The sequence below is a fragment of the Artibeus jamaicensis genome, unplaced genomic scaffold (genome assembly GCF_021234435.1).
Source record: "Artibeus jamaicensis isolate MK-2021 breed Jamaican fruit bat unplaced genomic scaffold, CSHL_Jam_final contig_471, whole genome shotgun sequence".
In the NCBI taxonomy this organism is placed as follows: domain Eukaryota; kingdom Metazoa; phylum Chordata; class Mammalia; order Chiroptera; family Phyllostomidae; genus Artibeus; species Artibeus jamaicensis.
This window is the reverse complement of record NW_026521850.1, coordinates 4,488,625-4,509,149: the sequence shown is the minus strand read 5'-3', so window position 1 is coordinate 4,509,149 and position 20,525 is coordinate 4,488,625. Positions and strand designations below refer to the sequence as shown.

The following is a 20,525-nucleotide window of genomic DNA, read 5'->3' as shown; positions in this document are numbered from 1 at the left end:
GGGGCCGTGACCCTGAACGGGGTGGGTTCTAGGACCCGCCTCGGGCTCCCAGCAGGCGGACCCCGCCTCGAGCCCCTGTCTCGAGCGCACCGGCCACTGCTCGACGGAGCGAGGTGCGGCGCTGCAGCCGCACGCTGGACGGCCCACGGGACTGTCGTGCTCCGCACGACCGGCGCCTCCACGGCAGCTGCCAACCGCAGTCGGCCGCGCTCCCCACGATGCCCCGGGCGCTGCTCCTGAGCCTGCTGTTGGCGGTCTCCGCCGCGGCGTCCGGCACGCCCGGGACGGCGCTGCCCTCGGCCACGGGGGACGCCACCCTGGCCATCGTCTTCGACGTCACCGGCTCCATGTGGGACGACCTGATGCAGGTGATGGATGGCGCCTCGCGCATTCTGGAGCGCAGCCTGAGCCACCACAGCCGGGCCATCGCCAACTACGCGCTGGTGCCCTTCCATGACCCAGGTAACGCCGGCCCGCGTCCCCGTCCTGCGTCCCCGTCCCGCTCCCTATAACCGCTCTTATCCGCCCGCCTGAGATTGCAGCCCGAGCGCACCTGGACGCCCCGGGGCCGCGCGGGCCGGAGCGCCTGCTCAGCACGCGCGCGCTGCCCGACCTCGGGCACCTGGGGCGGGGCAGGCCTTGCAGGCGCCCTTTCTTCTCCTGGGAACCTGCTGCGCCTCTCTCGCGCCTTCCGTCTTGCAGGGTCAGGTGAGTGACAGAGAGCTGGGGGGCACTGCGTTCAAGTGCTGCTCAGCCACCTCCTGGCTGTGGGACTTCGGGAGTGAGCTTACCCGCCCGGGCCTCACTTCCCCCGTTTAGGAAACGGGCGAGAACTCCCCCCACACCGGCCGAGTCGTTGGTGAGCAGAGCCGGGCATGCGATGATCCCCCTTCTGCGGGCTTCGCGTTTTCACTTTTTGTTAATTCTTGGAGTTCGCTCTCAGCCTGCCCGGCGGAGGCCGGAGGAGCCCCCAGAGGCCCCTGAACTCACCCGGGCCGCCGCGTCTTGCCTCCTCACCTGTTTTCCCAAGGAAAACGGCAGCTCCCGGGCGAGGCTGCCGCCCTCACCGCCCTTCCCACTGCCTGGCACCCGCCCCACGCCAGCACCTCGTGCCTCCTGCAGCCCCTAACTTTCTGCTCAGTGTTAGGGACCTGCCCTTTGAAAAGGGTCCCCGAAAGACCCCACTGTGGGGGAGTTTCGGGGGAAAACATCTGCTGAGCATGATCACCAACCTTCCGAATAATAGGACTGCTTTTTCTCCAGCATTTTTTAATAAAAATATTCAGACACAGCACAGTGGGGTGGGGTGGGAGCCCATCGAACACCTGTCTGCCCAGTCCGCAGTCCTACCGGCCATTTGTTACTGGTTTTGCTTTATCACGCTTCACCTTCTATCCGCTGTTCTATGCAGAAGGCCAGCTTTATAAAGCCAAAATTTTTTAAATTCAAGTAAAATGGCGGATCCCTTGCAAAATCATGCTTCGGGCTGTTCTTGTGCTGAGAAATTGCAGTGGCCCACGGGTGTGGGAGACCGCCAGCCCTTTGAGGGGAGTGTGCCTCTGTCAGTCACAGTGTCACAGTCTGATATTTGAGAAATAGGCAGCGGTGGGAGTGACGCGGTCCTGCCGTCCTCGGGCTGGGTGTGGAGGGGTGTCCCTCAGCCTCCAGGAGCTCTGGGCCCCTTAGGGTCCCGAAGCCCAAAGCCCAGAGCCAGGGATCTAAACGCATATTTCTGGGAAAACCCAAAGGACAGCTGCGGCCTCAGGGCCGCAGGCAGGGAGGTCAGGGGAGTTGCGAAGATGTGAGGTGTGTCTGGGGCTTCAGCTCAGACACAGGTGACAGACACTACCCCCAACTCTCACTCCCTTTCTGGGTCATTCTTGGACCTCCAATGACGTCACACTGAGAGCGTTTAGAGGTCACTTCGTCCACGGCTGTCTCTTACAGTTTGAGAAATGGAGGCGCAGGACCCGGGGGGGCATGTACCCGAAGCCACCTGCCAGAGTGATGTAATTTGTCTGGAGAATTTGTTTGGCTCCAGTTGCAGGGCCGGGTAGCAACCTGTTGGAAGCAGACGCCGCGTCCCAGGGGCCCCAGCTGGGGCTGCCGAGGGCTGTCCTCACTGTCCCTCTGCAGCCATCAGCTTCTCCCAGCCCTCCTTCCACCCCCTACCTCTCCTGTGCTCTCCCAGCAGGTGCACGACTCTCCAGCCTTCACTCCATCCTCTGAGAAGCAGAAAGCCCCACCCTCCCCGCCCCAGTTCCCCAAACCACCCTCCCTACAGCCTCCCCAGGTCCAGGCGTGGAGGGGAGCCCAGCATTTACGGAGCCCCTGCTAGGTGCGCCAGGGAGCCAGCAGCCTGCACAGACAGGACAGGTGGAGAGTAGGAAGAGTCACACGCTGGCTCAGGTGCCAGCCCCCAACCGAGGGCTCTGTGAGGAGGCGGCACTGGAGCAGGGCTTAAAGGACGGTGGAGTATTTGTCAGCTTTTGAGCATTTCTTGGGGGTGGCGGTGATGCCAGGTGCTGGGGATGCAGGGAGCTTCCTGAGCTCACTGAGTGGTGGCCGACATTTAGGGACAGGTTGTGTGGGGGGGGGGCCCCGGGCGTCGGAGGGGTGAAATGGGAAAGTGGGGAGAGGCCAGATCGCCCTGGGCTGCGACTTCGGGCTGAGGATTTGGAGCACTTCGACTTCCTTCTATGGGCTGCGAGCGGCCACCAGAGGGTTCCGAGCAGGGATTGGAGCTGCGGTTTAGCTTTGGCTGTGTCTTTTGAATCAGCCAATGGAATCCCTTGGTTGGAAGAGGAGCTTGAGAAAGGGGGTTTTAGCGATGGTTCAGGCCCCCCAGGGCTGCATGCCTGGAGGGGCTTCTTAAAGGAAACCCCTTTCCTAGACCCCGAGGGGTCTTTGCCAGGCAGACACCGGAGGTTCTGGGCTGCCCTCCCTTGGAGATAAACCAGCATCTGTGCTTTGGAAGGGCTTTTTAAAATGTTTAAATGAGAAAAAGTGGAATGTTCCCAAACTAGAAAGTTAGAACTTTGCTAATGATTTCATTTTGGCTGCAAACTTGGATTGTTTTCTGTTTTCCTCTTAAAATACTGCAAAAGGCACTCTAGCGTGGAGCTTTGCATCTTTGATGGTTTTTTTTTGCAGGATTAATTTTCTCAAAATGGAATTTGTAGGACATTTTAAACACATAGGGTGGGTGGGCGACTCTTCAGATTGTTTTGCAAAATGTTCGGTGGGTCGAAACCTGCACCAGAAGCATCTGTAGGGCCCTTTGAGAGAAGCTGCCCCTGAGGGATGAGGGGAAAAAAATTTCCCCCCTAATTCAAAAGATGGGAACTGGGATCTTCTTGTTTAAGTGCCGGTGAGGCCCAGTGTGCTTTCATGTGTCACGAGGTTGTTTTGGGTGGGAATTTATTCTTTTGGAAATTATGAGCTGCTTTGCTCCTTGTTCCACTGGTGTTTTACTGATTTTCTCAGCTGTCAGTGCGGGGACTTGGTGTTGATGGTATTAACCGGTTTCATTATGTGGTTAGTACTTTTCCCGGTTGCTGGCTGCTCAGTGTCATTTGTCGTTCCCGATGGCCGGACGTTTTAAATGTGGTGAGAGCGGACTTTTCCCCCCTGTCGTTTCTTCACTTTCATGCTTAGAAAGGTTACTTTTTCCTATCACAAAATCAGTTAGGTGCGTGTTCTAGGTCTTTTTTTTTTTCATTTGTTTTCTCTTTTTCTTGTTATATGTTAATCTTTAACCTGGAATGAAAAAGAATCAGTGTGGGGGGGGGTGCAAAAAAATCATCTAACGTAATTCTTCTAGAATGGGATAATTAATGGGTCAGGTACCTTTTGTTGGATAAATCCTTTCCTTTCATCCCTTTGGATTCCACCTTCATCCAGATCACTTGATCTGTAAAGAGTTCATCTGGACTTTCCCTTGTGTCCTGCCAGGTCTGTTGCCAGGAGCACCTCTTTTAGGTGTCGTTTGGCTTTATAAAATCTACATGAAATGTTAAAGGGACTTACCTAAGAAAAAGAAGATAAAAAAGATGAACAGTGAAAGGACAGCAAGCTCACAGTTATTAAGAACCACACCTAAAACAAAAGCAAACTAAGAGGACAGCTGGATCAGGAGCAGAACCATAGAAATGAAGATCACATGGAGGGTTAGCAACAGGGGAGTGGGAGGAGGAGAAGGGGGGAGAAGGTACAGAGTAGCATAGACAGTAGATAGAAAATAGATAGGGGGAGGGTAAGAATAGTAGGGGAAATACAGAATCTAAAGAACTTGAGACACGTGGTCATAAACTAAAGGGGGGAATGGTGGGGGAGGGGGTGTGCAGGGTGGAGGGAAATGAAGGGGGGAAATAGAACAACTGTAATGGCATAATCAATAAAATATATTTAAAAATAAAAAATAAAAATAAAATAAAATAAAATAAATCTACTGATAGGGCAAACCCTTCTTTGTATTGTTTTTTCTTAAAATTTGCCCCGGTTTATTGAGATGTGACTGACGCATACTAGTGGGCTCGTTCAAGGTGTCCAGGTGTCATGGACCTGATGGACCTGTAAAGTGCAGGGCAGCCGCCACCACAGAGTTAGCTCACTCCTCCCTCCAGTCACACGACGGCCGTTTCTTTTTTGTGGTGAGATCATTTCAGATCTACTCTCGGCAGCGTTTAAGCACGTGATACAGGATTGCTAACTACGGTCAGCATGCTGTACCTTCGATCCCCAGAAGTTCTTTGTCTTTTAACTGGAAGTGTGCGCCCTTGACCGACACCTCCCCCTTCTCCCAGTCCCCCAGCCCCTGGCGAACACCTGTGCTCTTTCTGTGAGCTCAGCTGCTGTGGGTTCCACACGTCAGTGAGCTCACACGTCAGTGAGCTCACTCGGCAGCTTCTTTCTCTGTTTGTTTCACTCAGCGCAATGCCCTCCGTGCTGTCACAAACAGCAGGGTTTCCTCCTCTTAGCTTTATCCACACATCAGTTGATATTTTAAAAAATATAATAAGCTTTAAATTTTGGAACAGCTTTAGACTTACAGAATTATTGCAGAGTTAGCAGAGAAAGTTCCCACACACCCAACAACAGTTTTCCCTGTTGTTAACATGTTACGTTACTGTGGTACATTGATCACAATGAAAGGGTCGATTAGGTTTGCTTTCTATTAGGTAAAGCCCGTTCTTTATTCACATTTCTTCAGTTTTTTCTTAACGTCCCTTTTCTGCTCCAGGATCCCATCCAGGGTCCCACACTGCATTTAGTCATGTCCTCGTGGGCTCCTCTTGGTCGGGACAGTTTCCCAGCCTTCGTTTTTGATGACCGGGCCAGCCCCGACCAGCCTCGCTCCCTTATCTTGTCCCTCCCTTGTCATCCGTCCGATGGTCTTCTCCAGGCAGACTGGGCGGTGGGGGGTGGGCAGAGGAACAAGGCTGTTCTCCCTGCATCATAGCAAGGGCATGTGCCATCCCTATAACTCATTCCTGTTGATGTTGACCTTGATCACCTGGCCGAGGTCGTCAGGTGTGTCTACTGTGGAGTCTACTTGTTTCCTTTCCCCGTTCCACACTGTGCTCTTCGGAAGAAAGTCAGTCACCGTGGGCAGCCACTGTGTAGGGAGGGGGTTGGGCTCCATGTATGGAGGACAGAGTACGCGCATACATCCTTTGGAAACCTTCTCCGGGACGGACTTCTGTTAGCACCAATCATGGGTGTTTATTTTATACCGTATTTTGCCTTATGTAATGCACACCCACATTGTTAGCCCCAACTTTCAGGACAAACCTCTTTCATTTTAATGTTTAATTCAATTATTTATTTCTTTACTTATATTTAGATACTTGTTTTTTGTATTATAGAGGAATGGAAGCATTCGTGTCTGAACATATTATGGCACGAGAAATTTTGTGTAACAACTAATTAGAAAACCCGAGAACAGATACAAGGTGCCAGAAGCTTTATGTACTGGTAACAAGTTTACGATACTTACGCATCATAGAGGGCCAGGAACGCCTCGGCATTACTATCCGTATATATTGTGCACCTTCATTTTCCCCTCAAAAATTTGGGAAAGAGTGCGCACTATGCACGGAAAATACGGTACTTTGGGCTAGAATCTACTACTGCTTTGTTTATTTAGTTGCTCAAAATTTTTCAGCCGAGGTCGTTGGAAGCTCTTTCAGTGGCCCCGGTGTGGCTTTGACATACCCCCCTTGCTGTGTGTACATTTTCAACCCTTTCTTACTGGCCGGCACTCCGAGTGGCTCCAGACCCATAACTTTCCTGCCCTGTCCTAGAACTGGCAACCTCTCTAAGGCACCCTGGGTGCTTTGATCAAAAAGTGGTGGCAGGATCCGAGTGCTGGGGGTGCTCGTGGCTACTAGGGTGTCACTGCTTCCAGAACCTCGGCGATGGAGGGAGGAGGGGCGTGCTGCACACCCATCCCCCGTCCGTTCCTTTCTGTCTACATATTTCTCCGCTTAACCGTCTTGTGTCCACGTTAAGCTGAACGTGAGCTCATGCTGATGTCTCCAACTCTAAACCATTACTATGTGGCTCACTCTAACCTCCTACCCTAGCTGACCTTTAACCTTCCACCCCAGCTGTGACAGACGGGGTGCGGGGGGGAGGCCCACCTGGCACTCACCACCCCTTCACTTATTATTCCCTCCCAGCAAGCACATGCGGTGTTTTAGCATTGTTAACGCCACCCCCCCCCCGAAAAAAACAACTTTGCTAAGTTGGGTACAGGTCATTGCCTTTGGTCTTAAGACTCCCCACGTCCAGAGTCAGAGGCCAGGCCCTCAATTTATATTCTTTTTGGTCACCTTTTTCATTTTCAAAATACTCTTGAACCTTTCTTCCTTCCCATGAAACATTAGAAAAACTCCTTCAACTTCGAAGAAAATTCCTAACCGTGATTTTGCTTAGAGTTGTGTTAAATCTCGATGAGGGGAAGCATTATCATTTTAAAAAATTTTCTGTTGCTTCCATCTAGGACACGCAGGCCTTTCGTTTGTCCACAGATTTACTTCCTTTAGTAAAGATTTATGTTTTTTTTTCTTTTCTTAAAATCATTTCTAAATATTTTGGTTCTTGTTACTATTGGACCAGTAATTTCTTTTCCCTTACATTTTTTGCAAATGAGTATTGCTAGTGTGTTGGAAAGCAATTCATCCTCTTATATTTATTTTGCTTCCAACTTTTTCTTACTGAAGTGGTTTTTTTTTTAGACTATTTTTTTGGTGTGTGTAATGTCTTGAGTTTTCCAGGTTGACATGCACAGCCTGTCTGAATTATAATGCTGTCTCCTCTCCCCTCTTTCCCAAAGACTTCACTGGTTTGAAATGCGTCGTGGCGTTCGTGGGCTGGACTCTCGGCATTCACAGTCATGCGCTGGCCGTGGCCACTCTCGGCCTGCCTCTGGTCACAGGCGTCCGGCGGTGTTGGCTCTTGCTTGCGGGGTTCTTCATCAGGTGAAGGAGATGCTTTTGTTCCTAATTTACCCAAAGTAAAACAAGACAAAACCACCCCCAGAACGTCTAGGGGCCAGACCTGCGCTCCAGGCATGTGCCCTGACCAGGAATTGAACTGTCGACCTTCGGAAATTTGGCGGGACGACGCCCCACCCGCTCAGCCACACCGGTCAGGGCTACTTCTTTAAGATACAGCTGGCTTCTGTTTGCCAGTGTTTTGTCTAGGAGTTTTACGTTTTATTTCGGTATGTATGGTCAGTCGGTGACATTCTTTCTTTGTGTTCTTTGTTGATTTAGTATCACAGTGTTTAGCTCTTTCAGTTAATACCTTAAATTAGTATGTGTCCTCCTAAACTCACAAAATTATTCCGTGCTTGTGAAATATGCTGATAATTCTACTCCCAGACGCTGTCACTAATTTTGCGGCCTTCCAGACCGTGTGTGTACTTCACTTATGTGCATGTATACACACACTTACGTTCTCAGTGTCTAGAGAATGGATCGACCAGCACACTCTTGGCAGCCCCCCCCATGTAGCCCCCCCACACGATGTATCATAAGCTCTTTCCTTGTCCACTAGGAAACAGAGGCCCACTCACTGTTTTTAGTGACTACAGAAGATGCTATAGAAGGGACCTCAAGTTATCTTAACCTTATCTTTTTCTTCTCTTTTCAAAAAATATTTTATTTATTTTTAGAGAAAGGGAGGGAGAAAGAGAGGGAGAGAAACATCAAGGTGCGTTTGCTTTTCACACACTTCCCGCTGGGTATGTGGCCTGCAACCCAGGCATGCTCCCTGACTGGGAATCGAACCAGCAACCCTCTGGTTCACAGGCCAGTGCTCCATCCACTGAGCCACACCAGCCAGCCCCATTATTGAGAAGGAGTGGAGAAGGGAGGCCCCAGGGAGAGTCCTTGACGTGAGGTCTTTCTGGACTGGCCCCCGAGTGCCTGCTGGGGCCTTGGCCTAATCTACTGGGACTTATGGATGAGGCTGGGCGAGGGGCTGGAGCACCCCCCCCCCCGCCGGGTGCAGGGCTGGGTCCTCCCACCCACGTGTGCTCCTCACATGTCCCAGAGGCTCCACACCCTCCTCATGTCGAGTGGAAAGAATCTGCCTGTGCAGAGACAATTCCAGGCCAGGCTTCTGGGGCTCAGATGCTCAAGGCTCAGCGCAGGGGAATCAGGTCACGGGTCTGATCATCCTGTGGCCAGCAGGCTGTGCTCCGAGGGACCGCACGCCACGTCTGCCCAGCTGTTTGGCACGTGCCTATCTTAACTCACGAACCTGCCCCCACCCCCCACACTGCAGGATCAGGAATGAGAGGCTGGGGAGCAGGTTCCGAGCATCTGCAGCTTCATGGGTGGTTGAAGAGCTCGCGTCTGGGGTCAGACGAACCCAGGTGTGAATCCCATTGCGGCTGCTTCCTGGTGGTAGGACCCGGGCCAGGCCGTTGCACCTCCCGGGGACACGGATTTGCATCTGTGAAATGGGGGTAATGCACAGAAGGCCTCACAGGGGCTGCAAGTTCTTTCTGAGTGAATGTGTGTCAGATGCCTGGAAGAAGACCTGGTGCTGAGTAATGATTAAAACGACGGTGGCTGCCGTCGTCGTCATCGTCATCACGTCACTACCACCACCGCCACGGCGTTTGGAGGCAGTACAGCTTGGGGCAGAGGGCACAGGCCTTGGAGCCAGACATGTGGGTTTGGACATCGCTCTGAGTCGAATAGCGTCTCCACAAAATCCACGTCCATCCTGTAACCTCACAATGTGGCGTCGTTTGGAAATAGGGCCATGGAAGATGTAATTCATTCAAACGAGGTCATGCGGGAGGAGGGTAGGCCAACAGGACCGGTGTCCTCGTAAGAAGAGGAGAGATGGCTGCAGACGCAGGGAGAAGGCGCTGCGACCGCTGGCAGGACCTGGGTGAGGATGTGTCCACACGTCAGAGCGGCCCACCTTGCCAAGTAGAACCTTGACCTGAATCAGTTCCCTCCGACTCTTCGTGACCTTCCACGAAAGAAAGGGCCACCCTCAACCCTTGGCCCCCCGACCGCAGGAAAAGGGGGGCCCTCCTGACTGCAGGGCATTTCATTTATGGTGGCCCACACTCCCAACTCCGCTCCTCACACTGCAGCGGATGGGGGAGAGCGTGGCCCACCCAGCACAGGCCCAGCATGGGCGCCGTCGGGGCCGGCTGCCATTGCAGACAGATCGTGATGTGGGGGACAGGGCCCACTGCGGTGACACCCGTGCACATGTCACTCATTTGCAGGCCACAAGTAGCTGCTTGAGCAGGGCCATGTGAGCAAAACTGGGCACCAGGCTGGTGGCTGTACCTTGGCAGGTGGATGGACCAGAGGCGGGAACATCTGGGGACAGGAAGACAGTTATGAGGTTACTGAATTTACATCCAGAGTTTTTATGAACGGTCTTGTCATGGACCCTGTCGTTCTGCTTGTGGGGCATCTCCAAGGAGACGAGCCAGTGCCATGAGATAAAGGGTGTTCTTAGTAACATTGTTCATGCTGAAAACAGGGATCAAAGCAGCATGGGATGGGCAAGGCCACCGGTACACGTTAGTACAAAGGAAATCCTTTGCACCCATTAAAAATGATTTTGAACTGAGCATTTGGCCCTCTGGAAAGAGGCTCACAACACATGCAGTGAAAAGAACCGAGTTGAAAAGGGTCTGTTATTTATGCTTTAATAGAAGTCCTGCTTATGATGGTGTGTGCTTATGTGAGAGACACGCTCGCAGGTATGCGTCAGAGTTTTGAAGGTTGTGTGTGAACATAAAGTTGACGATTTCTGGCTGGTAGAACTCCCTGCCATTTCTGCCTGTCGGGGGTTCCTGTGCACAGCTCACAGGGAGCGGTTGTCAAGCTCAGACCCAGGAGTTGCGTTGACCTGGATGCCTGTCCCGGCTCTGCAGGTTGTGGGCTGTGTGACTTCAGTCAAGTGACTTAACCTCTCTGGGCCTCCATTTTCTCCTCTGTAAATTGTGCCTAAGACTTGGCCCCATGGGTGCCAGGGAGGATTCAGTGAACTAACACAGAGGAAGCATCTCAGCACATGGCCCAGGACTCAATAGGCGCTTAGTAAATGTATCACCCGTGTTAGGTATTTACAATGAACGTGCATTAATATGTAAACAGGAAAGAACCAACGTTGAGTAAATTGACTGCTCTTCTCAGTCAAACCAGAATTTGAGGACCTCGGTGCCTCGTGAGAGGCTGGAGCGCAGACAATACCACGTTCCCATGAGTAGGGCTCCCATTCACCGAGCCTTCGCCCCGCAACCCGCTCCCTGCCAGGAGCTTCCGCGCCGGGCTTCGCTGAATTCTCAGGGCCAGGTCTCAGTGAGGGGAGATGCTATTACACACCCCGTGTTACAGATGGGGATTCTGAATCCCGGGACAGTGAAGTCAGCTCCGGGAGGCCCATGGCTGGTGCAGGACGGAGCCAGGATTCCAAACGGATCTGTGTGAGGTCAAAGGCCGAGAGTTTGGCTGCAGAGTTCCGGGAGAGGGGGGCGCTGGGGGAGGCTCGGTGAACGGAGAGCAGGCGAGGAAGGGGCGCTGGACTGGATGAGTAAGTGCAGATGGGGCCACTCGGGGAGACTGTTCCGGTGCGTGGCAGGGAAGCCGAAGTCTAGACTCTTCCTCGATAACTGGGCATGGACGCTGGATGGTCCCGCGGGCTTCCTTTCTCAGAAGGGTCGAGGCCTGCTGACTAGTTGCCTGGGATGGGAATTTTTTTAGGGCGACTGGAATTTAGAATTCTTGAACTAAAAATAGTCCCTTACTGGCGTCCACCAGAGATGCAAATGAACAGTTTTCCAAAGAAAGTGGGTGTTCACACAAACTCACAAACCCCCATTACACGGCGACTCGGCAACGGCAAGTTGAAATTCTAGTCCCTGTTTCAGTGGTGGCTTTCAATGACTGTCATGAAAAAACAAAACAAAACATAAACTTTTACTAGGAAACATTTCAAACATATATACAAAGTAAGCAGGAGAGTGGAACGAATTCCCACGTGCCCGCCGCCCAGCCTCACTCGCCTGCACCTCCTCCCACCCACCGCCCTTTCCAGAGCTGAGATTTAGCCGAGCAGCTCACACTGAGCCGCTCTCACAAGGGGACGCGCCCCGCGGAGCCCCCCTCCTGTCCCAGTACGGAAGTCTCTTTGGCTCAGAGTTAGTTCCTCGAGTCTTTCTGTCCCCCAGACGACCTCTGCTCGATCGACTGCACCTTAGGCGAATTCTGCCTGTTCCAGAACTTTCTGTGAGTGGAACTGCACAGCACGTGCGCCCGGGTCCGGCTCCCCTCTGGCGCCGTGGTGTCCGTGGAGCCCTCCATGCGTGCGGTCGCCTGTGCTGGGAGCCGGTTTGTGCTCCTCGGGAGGAGTGTTTGACGGTGTGAACACGCCGGGATCTGCTCATCCACCCGCCAGGGACGGGCTGTTGGCCTCTTTCCGGTTCTGGGCGCCTGCGAGCACAGGTCTTGCCATGGACACGGGTTTTCATTTCTCATGGGAAGGGCTGGACCATGTTTGGCAGGTGCATGTTTAACTTTCTGGAAGTTTCCATCTGTCTTCCAAAGTGGCTGGACCGTTTCTCCCCGTTGCCGGCAGTGGACGAAGGTTCCAGTGGCTCTGTGCCCCTCTCTGTCATTTAATTTTGCACTTTTTAAGGGAGCTACTGTGTGGGTGGAGTTTCTGGGAGATTCCACTCTGGTTGACCAGCCTGGTGTCGCGTGGTCGCTGTGAGGTCCAAAAGGTTATTTGCTCCCTTCTCTGTTCCTTTGTCCCACCACCGATGGGGATGATGGGCTGGCAGAGGGGAGTCGGGTCACGGACGACCGGGAACTGTGGTTCTGAGGGGGGAGCTGTCTCTGCCCTCCCCCGGAGCTCTGGGCCTGTTTGGAGCAAGGGACCGAGGGGCCTGACCCCTCCTACAGGTTGGGCACTGGCAGGCCCGGGAGCTGCTCCCTTGGCACTTTCTGTTTTGTGGGGGTCTCTGAGACACCAACCCCCACTCCTCTCGCCTCTGGTGGCACATTGTGTAACTGCCACACAGCTGGGGTCCGCGCCCACCTGGGCTCCTCTCTCTCTCCCCTGCAGATGTTGGCCCCGTGACCCTCACAGCGGACCCAGAGGTGTTTCAGAGGGAGCTGAGAGAACTCTACGTGCAGGTGGGCTGTCCCGCCCCTGGCTGCGGGCTCCCTGGGCCTTCCAAGTCTGTGCCGAAGGCCAAGGTCCTCCTGCCACCCAGGGGCCACCAGGGCGGCTTCTGGCACCCACTGATCCTGGCTGCCCAGTTCTGTCCATGGCCTGCACTGTGTGGCTCGAGGGTCCTGAAGGTTCTGTATCTTGGGCTTTTTTCCTTATTCAGTGAACCAAGTACCTGCAGGAGGCAGGTACCTGTGCCTGGCACATAGTAGGTGCTTATGATTTAGTGAACGGATGAAGGGGTGGGAGGAGGGCGTGGTAGCTGAGAGGATCCCAGAGGGTCCAGCCCAAACCCAGGCCTGAGACTGGGCCAGACGCCCTGTGGCTGCCTGGGCTTCTTGGCAACACTGGTTCAGCATCTGTGCCTGCCCTGCCCCTGAGACGGCGGCTTCCTGAGGGCAGGTCCCCCCAGGCCCAGAGCAGGGTCTGCACAGAGAGGGTAAGTGTGTGGTGAGTGACTGAACCAGGGAGAGAGGCGTTTACTACAAAGGAACCAGGTGCAGACCTGCTGCTGGTTCTGGGTGTGCCCGAGCCTGGGCGACACAGGGCGGGCTCCCTTCCCCAGAGAGCGCCCATCTGGGGGCAGGCGGGGGGAGGCACGGCGGGGGGGCGGTGTTTGGGATCCACCCCGGAGCAGGCTGCACAGCGGCTTTGAGGTGGCAGCTTGGATGCTGTCCCCATCCCTCAGTCCTCCAAGCCTTGGCTGACGCGTGGCTGCCTTGGGGCATCTGTTGGATGTCCCCGTGGCTCCCATCCCTCTTCTCCAACTTGCAACACTCATCACAGTGGTAATTAAATCATCGTGTTGTACTTATTAATGTAGTGCCTGCCTCCCACAACAGAGCCCGTGGGAGGGGCGGCCACTCCTGCATGGGTGAGTGAATGAAGGACGCCCCTTGTCTCAAGTGAAGGCAGGCTGGCTGCTGGGTCTGTCTCAGGAAGGGGAGGGACAGGGGACCTGGCCTGACCCCTGGACGGGCAGGACAGAGGCAGCTCCAGGGATTCCCCCCACCTCCCTGTTGGTTTCGGAGGAGTCCCTGTTGGGCAGCAGCTGCTGACATGGCCCTGTCCCCCAGGGTGGCGGCGACTGCCCTGAGATGAGTGTGGGGGCCATCAAGGCGGCGGTGGAGGTCTCCCACCCTGGCTCCTTCATCTACGTCTTCTCGGACGCCCGGGCGAAGGACCACCACCGGAAGGACGAGGTGCTGCAGCTGCTGCAGATCAAGCAGTCACAGGTGAGCGGAGCGCCTCGTGGGGCTCCAGTGCGGGAAGGTCCCGAGGGAGCTGGGCTCTTCGCGTAGGCAGCCCTGAGCCCCAGCGAGGGCAGAGTCCGAGTGCTTCTCACCCACCACCGGGGTCCAGCCTCCACCAGCAGCGCCCGCCAGCCCCGGCCGGTCTGGTGAACTCCAAGTGTGTTCTCATGCCCCAGGGTCCCCGCCCACCGGGGCTCGCGCCTCCCTGGTGAGGCAGGCCTGCTCTTGGTAGAGACCACCCCACCCTTGCCGTTCGCACCCTGCCAGCGTCCACGCAATCCGTCTTCCTCCTGGCAGCCCCATGTCCCGAGCACCTTATATATTCCTGGCCCTGTGCTGAGCCCCCAACCCACATGGGGGTGGGCACACTCATCATTCCCATTTCACAGAAGCATCACCTGAGCCCAGAGAGGAAAGGGCTGGCCCCGCTCGCTCCTCCCCGGTCTGTCCCTGCCACTCACACCTGATGCAGGCGGGCGGGGAAGCCATGAGCCAGGCTGCATGTCCCTTCCCCAGGTGGTCTTTGTGCTGACGGGGGACTGTGGTGACCGCACGCATCCTGGCTACCTGGCCTACGAGGAGATCGCTGCCACCAGCTCCGGGCAGGTGTTCCACCTGGATAAGCAGCAGGTGACAGAGGTGAGCCTTCCCCAACCGTCCTGTGTCTGTGGGTGGCTCCGCCGGTGGTTGTGTCGGCCTCCCAGGTGAGCAGTGCTGAGCATTCACCTGTGGCAGGTGCTTAGGGCTTTACGATGCTATCTGGCCGAACCCTCCTACCCTCCTATCCACCCGAAGGCAGGTGCCACGGGTTTCCCAGTTTTGCAGGTAAAGAGACTGGGGCTTAAAGAAGCACCCAGGGCTTCAGCCTGGGTGTTGCAGCTGGTCACTGTGGGCTGGACAGACTTGCAGAGTTTGGCAGAACCAGGGTCTGCAGCAAGCTTCTCCCCGGAGACTGGGAGCGCTGGAGGGCTGCAGGCAGCCGCCAGAGTCAGGCTGCGTTGCCGGGACAGGATGCCCTGCTGGAGGACTTGGCCAGGAGGGGCTCGCTGGTCCCTGTGGCCTGACCCGGTGGGGGGGGGCAGCAATGGTCTGCGTCCATGGACCAGGTGTCGGCGTCCTTTCTTCGGACCGGGTGCCTGCCCTTCCCGTCCTCCAGGCTCCAGGGCCACGCAGGACTCTCCCCACTCCCTCCGCCCTGCGTGTCCATTCCTTCCCTGGAGCCAGAGCGATCCAGGGGCGTGCTGGTCGATGTTTCACAGCTACCTCCCTGGAAAGAGCGAGAACACTCATTTCTGTAGTGTAAATACTCCTGTCCTGGACGACTTCAAGCTGCCGTCCTGCGCCTGCGGAGCAGAGTTGGAAAGTGGTGCTCAGAGCAGACTTTCTCGGGCTCATGTGAGCTGGCTCCAGCATCCCGCCGGATTCTTCTAAAAATAAGTCTGGCCCGCAGGTCCCTCCTATTGTCTCCCGGGAAGGTCCAGACCCTTCTCTGACCTCCGCCCCTCCAACCCCGTGGCCTGTGCCCGTCCCCTCGCCCACCGCCCCTGCCCTGCCGGCCTGTCTGCTGTTTCTTCAGTGGCCCGTGCCTTCCCGACCCCGGGGCCTTTGCTCACGAAGCCTGGTCTCTCCGCTGTGTCCGCTCTGCCTCTCCGGCTCCTTCTCGTCTTCCCAGTGTTAGGTGAAGTAAATGCGCCTCCTCTGGGCGACCTTTTTTGATTTTCGATCAAGATGAAGTCTCCTTTCGTACCCTCTCGAGTCCCGCCCCCTGCTGCTTTGCATGGCTGTAATTTTATGGCTGTGAACTCCCTGAGGGCAGAGCCGTTATGGGTCCTGTTTGCTACTGTATCAGCAGGCCCTGCCTGGCCTCCAGCTCATAGCAGGTGCTTGGTAAGTAGCTGGTAGGTGGACAGGGGAAGGGTCCCTTGTGCCTGAGGCCTGGGAGGGAGGCCCCAGCCTGGAGGCCGTCCTGTGTTCCCCTCCTGGAGCAGGTTTTGTGCGTCATGTATTTATGGACTAAAGAGAGCCGTCCGGGCCGTGTTTAGATTAGTGAGCCTTACCTCCCCGCTGATGGATGGCGTTTATGGTTCTCTGCGACATGGTAGGCTTTATTTTTTGGCATGTCCGTCCGTTCTGTCAGGGAGCCGGCCGAGGACGGGTGGAAGGCATTTCCCAGTCCAGGGACTGCTCGGCCCAGTCCTTGTTTTGGGGGAGACCTGTTTGGGCAATTGCATGGGAACTGGGTTCCTGCCAGCGGCAAATCAGACAGCATGGCCGCTGGCGGGCAGGTGGAGGACGGCTTGCCCAGACGGGGGGCTCGGATGCCCTGGTCTCTCCCTCGAGGCAGGAAAATGGGGGTGAGTCCACCTGCTCTTGGCCTCGGTGCCAGGCTTCTGCCCTGGCTGGGTGGTGCTCAGAGGGACCTCCGATGGTCAGAACAAACTGTCTCTGGGCAGGGGCCTGGATCCCTCTCCTTCCTGGACGCACAGCTCTGTGGTTTGTTAGCTTAATGCCTTGGGCCTGGTCCCTGCCAGATGCTCCCAGACATTCGGCAAGCCTGGGAAAGCGGCCGGGGCAGTCAGGGCTGTGGTCACCCTTCGGGAGAAGGAATGGCGCCTTCGCCCCAGCCAGGGGTGCCTGCACTGGGAGGAGGAGTTCTCAGAAGCTGCAGAACCCCCAAACCATGTGTGTGTAGTCAGTCCTTTTACCTTCCACAGTAGGTCCGGTGTGGCAGGAGTGACACATGCCCCACTCTGGCCGTCCTGAGTTTATCGAGCATCTGCTACATGCCAGGGTGGCCTCAGGTGCCGGGCATGCAGGGCGTCCCCCATCAAGCTGGGGTCTCGGTATTGCGAGCAATGCGCTTCTCCAGTCGTGGGCTTGGCCTCATTGGTACCAGGGGACCCCTTTGGGGCTCAGGGGTAACTAAAGGAAGGTGAAGACTCCGTGCCCCTGGCAGGGGTAGTTTGGAGGCTTTACCGTCCTTCCTGCAGCACACCGGGCAGGCCGGACACACGGCCTTGGGGCCTGTCCCTGAGGTGTGCAGTTTTGATGGAGACTTAGCTTAATCCAAGAAGCCACCTGCCCCAGCACAGCTGTCCCCCAGGCTTCCTCCCAACTCAGCATACGTACTGCCCCCCACCCCCAGCAGACGGTCAGAGTTTCTGGGCAAACCCCATCAGCCTGCAGGCTTCGCGGGTCCTGGGAAGTTGCGTTCCGGAGACTCAGACCCTGCCCTTGTCTAGCACCCGAAGACACCAATGTGGTCAATTGCCCAGATTCTGCGCATGGACTAGGGGAAAGGTGACCGGCTTGCGGAGACAGTGAGGGGCGGAGGGAGGTCTGGCCAGGTGGTTCTGATTAACAGCCCAGGAGTCACAGGCCCCGGAGATGACTTCATCCTGGACCCTATCCAGAGGCAGAGGGACAGCGAGAGGTTAGGGCCACACGCTGGTTTCAGGATCCCGCCCTGCCACCTGCCTGCAGTGTGACTCGAGGCAGGGTGTTAGCGTCTCTGGGCCTCTGTTTCCCCGTGTGCCCAGCTGGGTTAGGAGAAGCCCTGCCCAGTGAGCTGGCAGGGAGGTCACTGCGTGGGAAGCCCTGGGGAGGGCGGGTGACAGCTGGGGCTCCAGCCCCTGCACTTTGGTATGGGGCCCAGAATCCACCCCCAGGAGCCAGGGAAGCCCCCAAAGGGCGTGCACTCTCTCTGGACAAGGTTCTCAGGCAGGTAGAGCCTGGGACAAGTGCCTCGGGTACCCTGTTGGCAGAGGCTGGAGCCCTCTCTCCACCAATGCCCACGGACTTCCTGGTGCTACCGGGCCCGGGGTGAGGCCCTCAGTTTTTCCATCTGTGGCCCGGAGGCCCATTCGGGCCCTGGCTCCTACTCTCTGCTTCCTCGGCCGCCTTGGCGGGTGAGTGTCGGAGGAGCCTCGGGGGGATGATTTATCTGCCTTGTGCGGCGGAGCCTCGGCCAGCTGGCCGGGGCAGCATTCCCAGATTCTTTCATTTCTCCCCCATCAGTGACAGAGACAAGCCCCAGTGCATCGCTGGCTCCCAGGCTCACCCCCACCCCCCAGTTTCGCTAACATCTGGAAGCCATCGCTGTCACCAAATAAACACTAACTTTGCTTGCTGAAGGCTCTCTTCTGGGAAGGCTCCCTGGATTCCACTTGGAGCCCTGGGGGCATCACAGGGGCCAGAAGGCCTCACCCCAGGCCTGGGCCCACAAGGGGTCTGGCCTTGCCATGAGCAGGACGGCCAGCCCCCCGACCCCAGCTCCTGTGCAGTTCTGTGATTACAGGGCAGGCCCCATGGGCAGGCTACCTCCTGGTGGGGTCGCTGGCATTCCGGCCCATCTCAGCCCTCCCCATGGTTTAGTAGTCTAAACTCCTGGGCCTCTTCCCTCCCTCAGAACATTCTAGAATGAGCTTATAATGACCATTGCAACACAGTAGCGGTGTGACTTATCTGGGTAATTGTCAGCTGGTACTGCCACCCGCTCCTGCCAGCTTTGCTCAGCTGAGGTTTCCTCCTGACCCCTGACAGGGCCTGTCCTGGGGCGGGACAGTGGTCACGGAGCTGTTGCTTTGAGCTGGAGGAGCTGCCTCACTCCCTTTGCCAGCTTCTGTCCAGCTGGGAGCCTTGGCTGTGGCTCCCCTCCAGGCCTCCCTGTCATGGTTGAAGAATCCTGCTCCCACTCCTTGGTGAAGACAGGTGGGACCTTTTCAACAGAAACATCACTTAGAAAGCTAGGCAAAACAGAAGAACCAAGTCGTTCCAAGCATAAGAACAGATGCGTTTTTCAGAAGGTGGGATTCTTATCCTGTAATGACTTAAATCTAGCTATAAAATCTAGGCACATGTGCTTTAGCTCAGCCTGAACAAAACACACACGTTTTCTAAATCTTGGGCAGTTCTCCCAATTCCTTTCCTTTCCATGCAAGATTACGTGGTAGGCAGAGTTAAAGGATAATGATTTAGAGCAGAGATGGTTAATATATAGCACACAAGACACCACTTTCTAATGCTATACCCATGGCAGACATTGCTAATCAATCACAGAACTTCAGAAAATTGCAACAGGATGTGGCTTCTCATTTCTTCAAACAGTGTTCCAGGAAGCCACTTCCTGTTGATAAGAGTTGCCAAGCAAGAGGATACCTGTAAGGTTGGGACAGAAGTAGGTTTACCGTTGTTCGTATGGAAAATAAAGCAATGCGTGTTCTTTTCAAGTGACTTTTACTTAAAAAAAGTCCTATGAAAAATGTCAAAGATATAGAAAAGTAAAAAATATATATATATGTACCAGCTAAATTCAGCCTTTAACATTTTTGCTCCACCTGCTTCATCTCTCTCTATACTTTTTGCAAAATCACGATACCTTTCCCATAAATAATGCAGTGTGCATTGAAAAAAGTAGTCTCCAATACAACCTACAAAACCATCTAATTAAGAGCGCTAGCGTCCGTGGCTGTTGAGTGCATATTCAGATTTTCCGCAGAACGTCTCCTCTGACCGCTTCTTCCCAGGGGATTGAATCGAGGATGGCGCGTCTCACGGGGCGGTTTTGTCTGCAGAGTCTCTCGCATCTGCAGCCGCGTCCCCCTCCTGTGTGCCCCTAACTGGTTGCAGAGGCACTGATTTTACGATGTCCCACGTTCCGGATTTGTCTGATTGCTTCCTTATGGTGCTAAGTTGTTCCTTTGTCTCCAGCTATTTCCCCTAAACGGGGACTTAGGTCTAAATGACTGATTAGTTGGAGGCCGAGGTTTCTGGCAGGAGCACCTCATGGCTGGGGCCGTGTGTGTTTTCTCTTACCTCACACCAGCAGGCAAGTGATGCCTGATTGTCCCGCTGTGACCGATGACAAGTTTGATCGGTGGGTGAGGGCGATGACAGCCCGCTCTCTGCATGGCGTGGCGTGTTTCCCCTCCATGACTCGGGCGGTCTGTGGGCGGAGGCGGGGTCTCCACATGGACGTCCAGTCCCCCGTCCACTTCCACCTGACGGTTGCAGCATCCGAGGAGGACCCTCGCCTGAAGCGCTCCTTTCATTAAGGCTGCAGACGCCGATTCCCTGACTGCGTCGCCCCCTCCATGTTTCTCAGTGGCCGCCCTTCCACGAAGAAGAGCTTTTGCTCAGCGACAGGCGGGACTGGGCTTCTCTGAAGCACAGTCCCATCAGAAGGGCCGGGGTCGCGCTTGGTCCTTTCTCTTTAATGGAGAAGTCGCCCGCGTTGGTGACAAGTGAGGCCGTGTTGTTTTGAATTTCGCATTTCTTTCTGCAGTATTACTGTGGGGACGTGAATGACAGAACTGAGTGAGTCTTGGTCAACTGCAGCTGTTCTGTTTGGGGCTCCAGTTGCTCCACATTTAGCTGGTGGCAGCTCCTGCAAGCGGTTCCTGTGCCCTTTGGACACGTCCCCATCAGCCTTTGAGAACGTCCCTTGCTTGATAGAATCACCAGCTCTCCCGGCCTTACTTGTAAACTCCCTGCCTTGGACTTGGGATCAGCCCTTTCTCCAAAAAACCCTAGTGGGGAGTGGTACTCAGG

At 55.4% G+C, this 20,525-nt stretch overlaps 1 protein-coding gene across 1 annotated transcript in view; it reads left to right on the top strand.

Annotated features, from left to right (window-relative positions):
• The first annotated feature begins 218 nt into the window (after positions 1–218).
• Positions 219–20,525, top strand: part of HMCN2 (hemicentin 2) — a 130,574-nt gene continuing 110,267 nt past the window's right edge. The window contains exons 1-4 of the mRNA XM_053667844.1: positions 219–462; positions 12,616–12,686; positions 13,800–13,958; positions 14,493–14,615. Of these exons, the coding sequence (XP_053523819.1) occupies positions 219–462; positions 12,616–12,686; positions 13,800–13,958; positions 14,493–14,615 (597 nt within the window). The remainder of the gene's footprint in view (positions 463–12,615; positions 12,687–13,799; positions 13,959–14,492; positions 14,616–20,525) is intronic.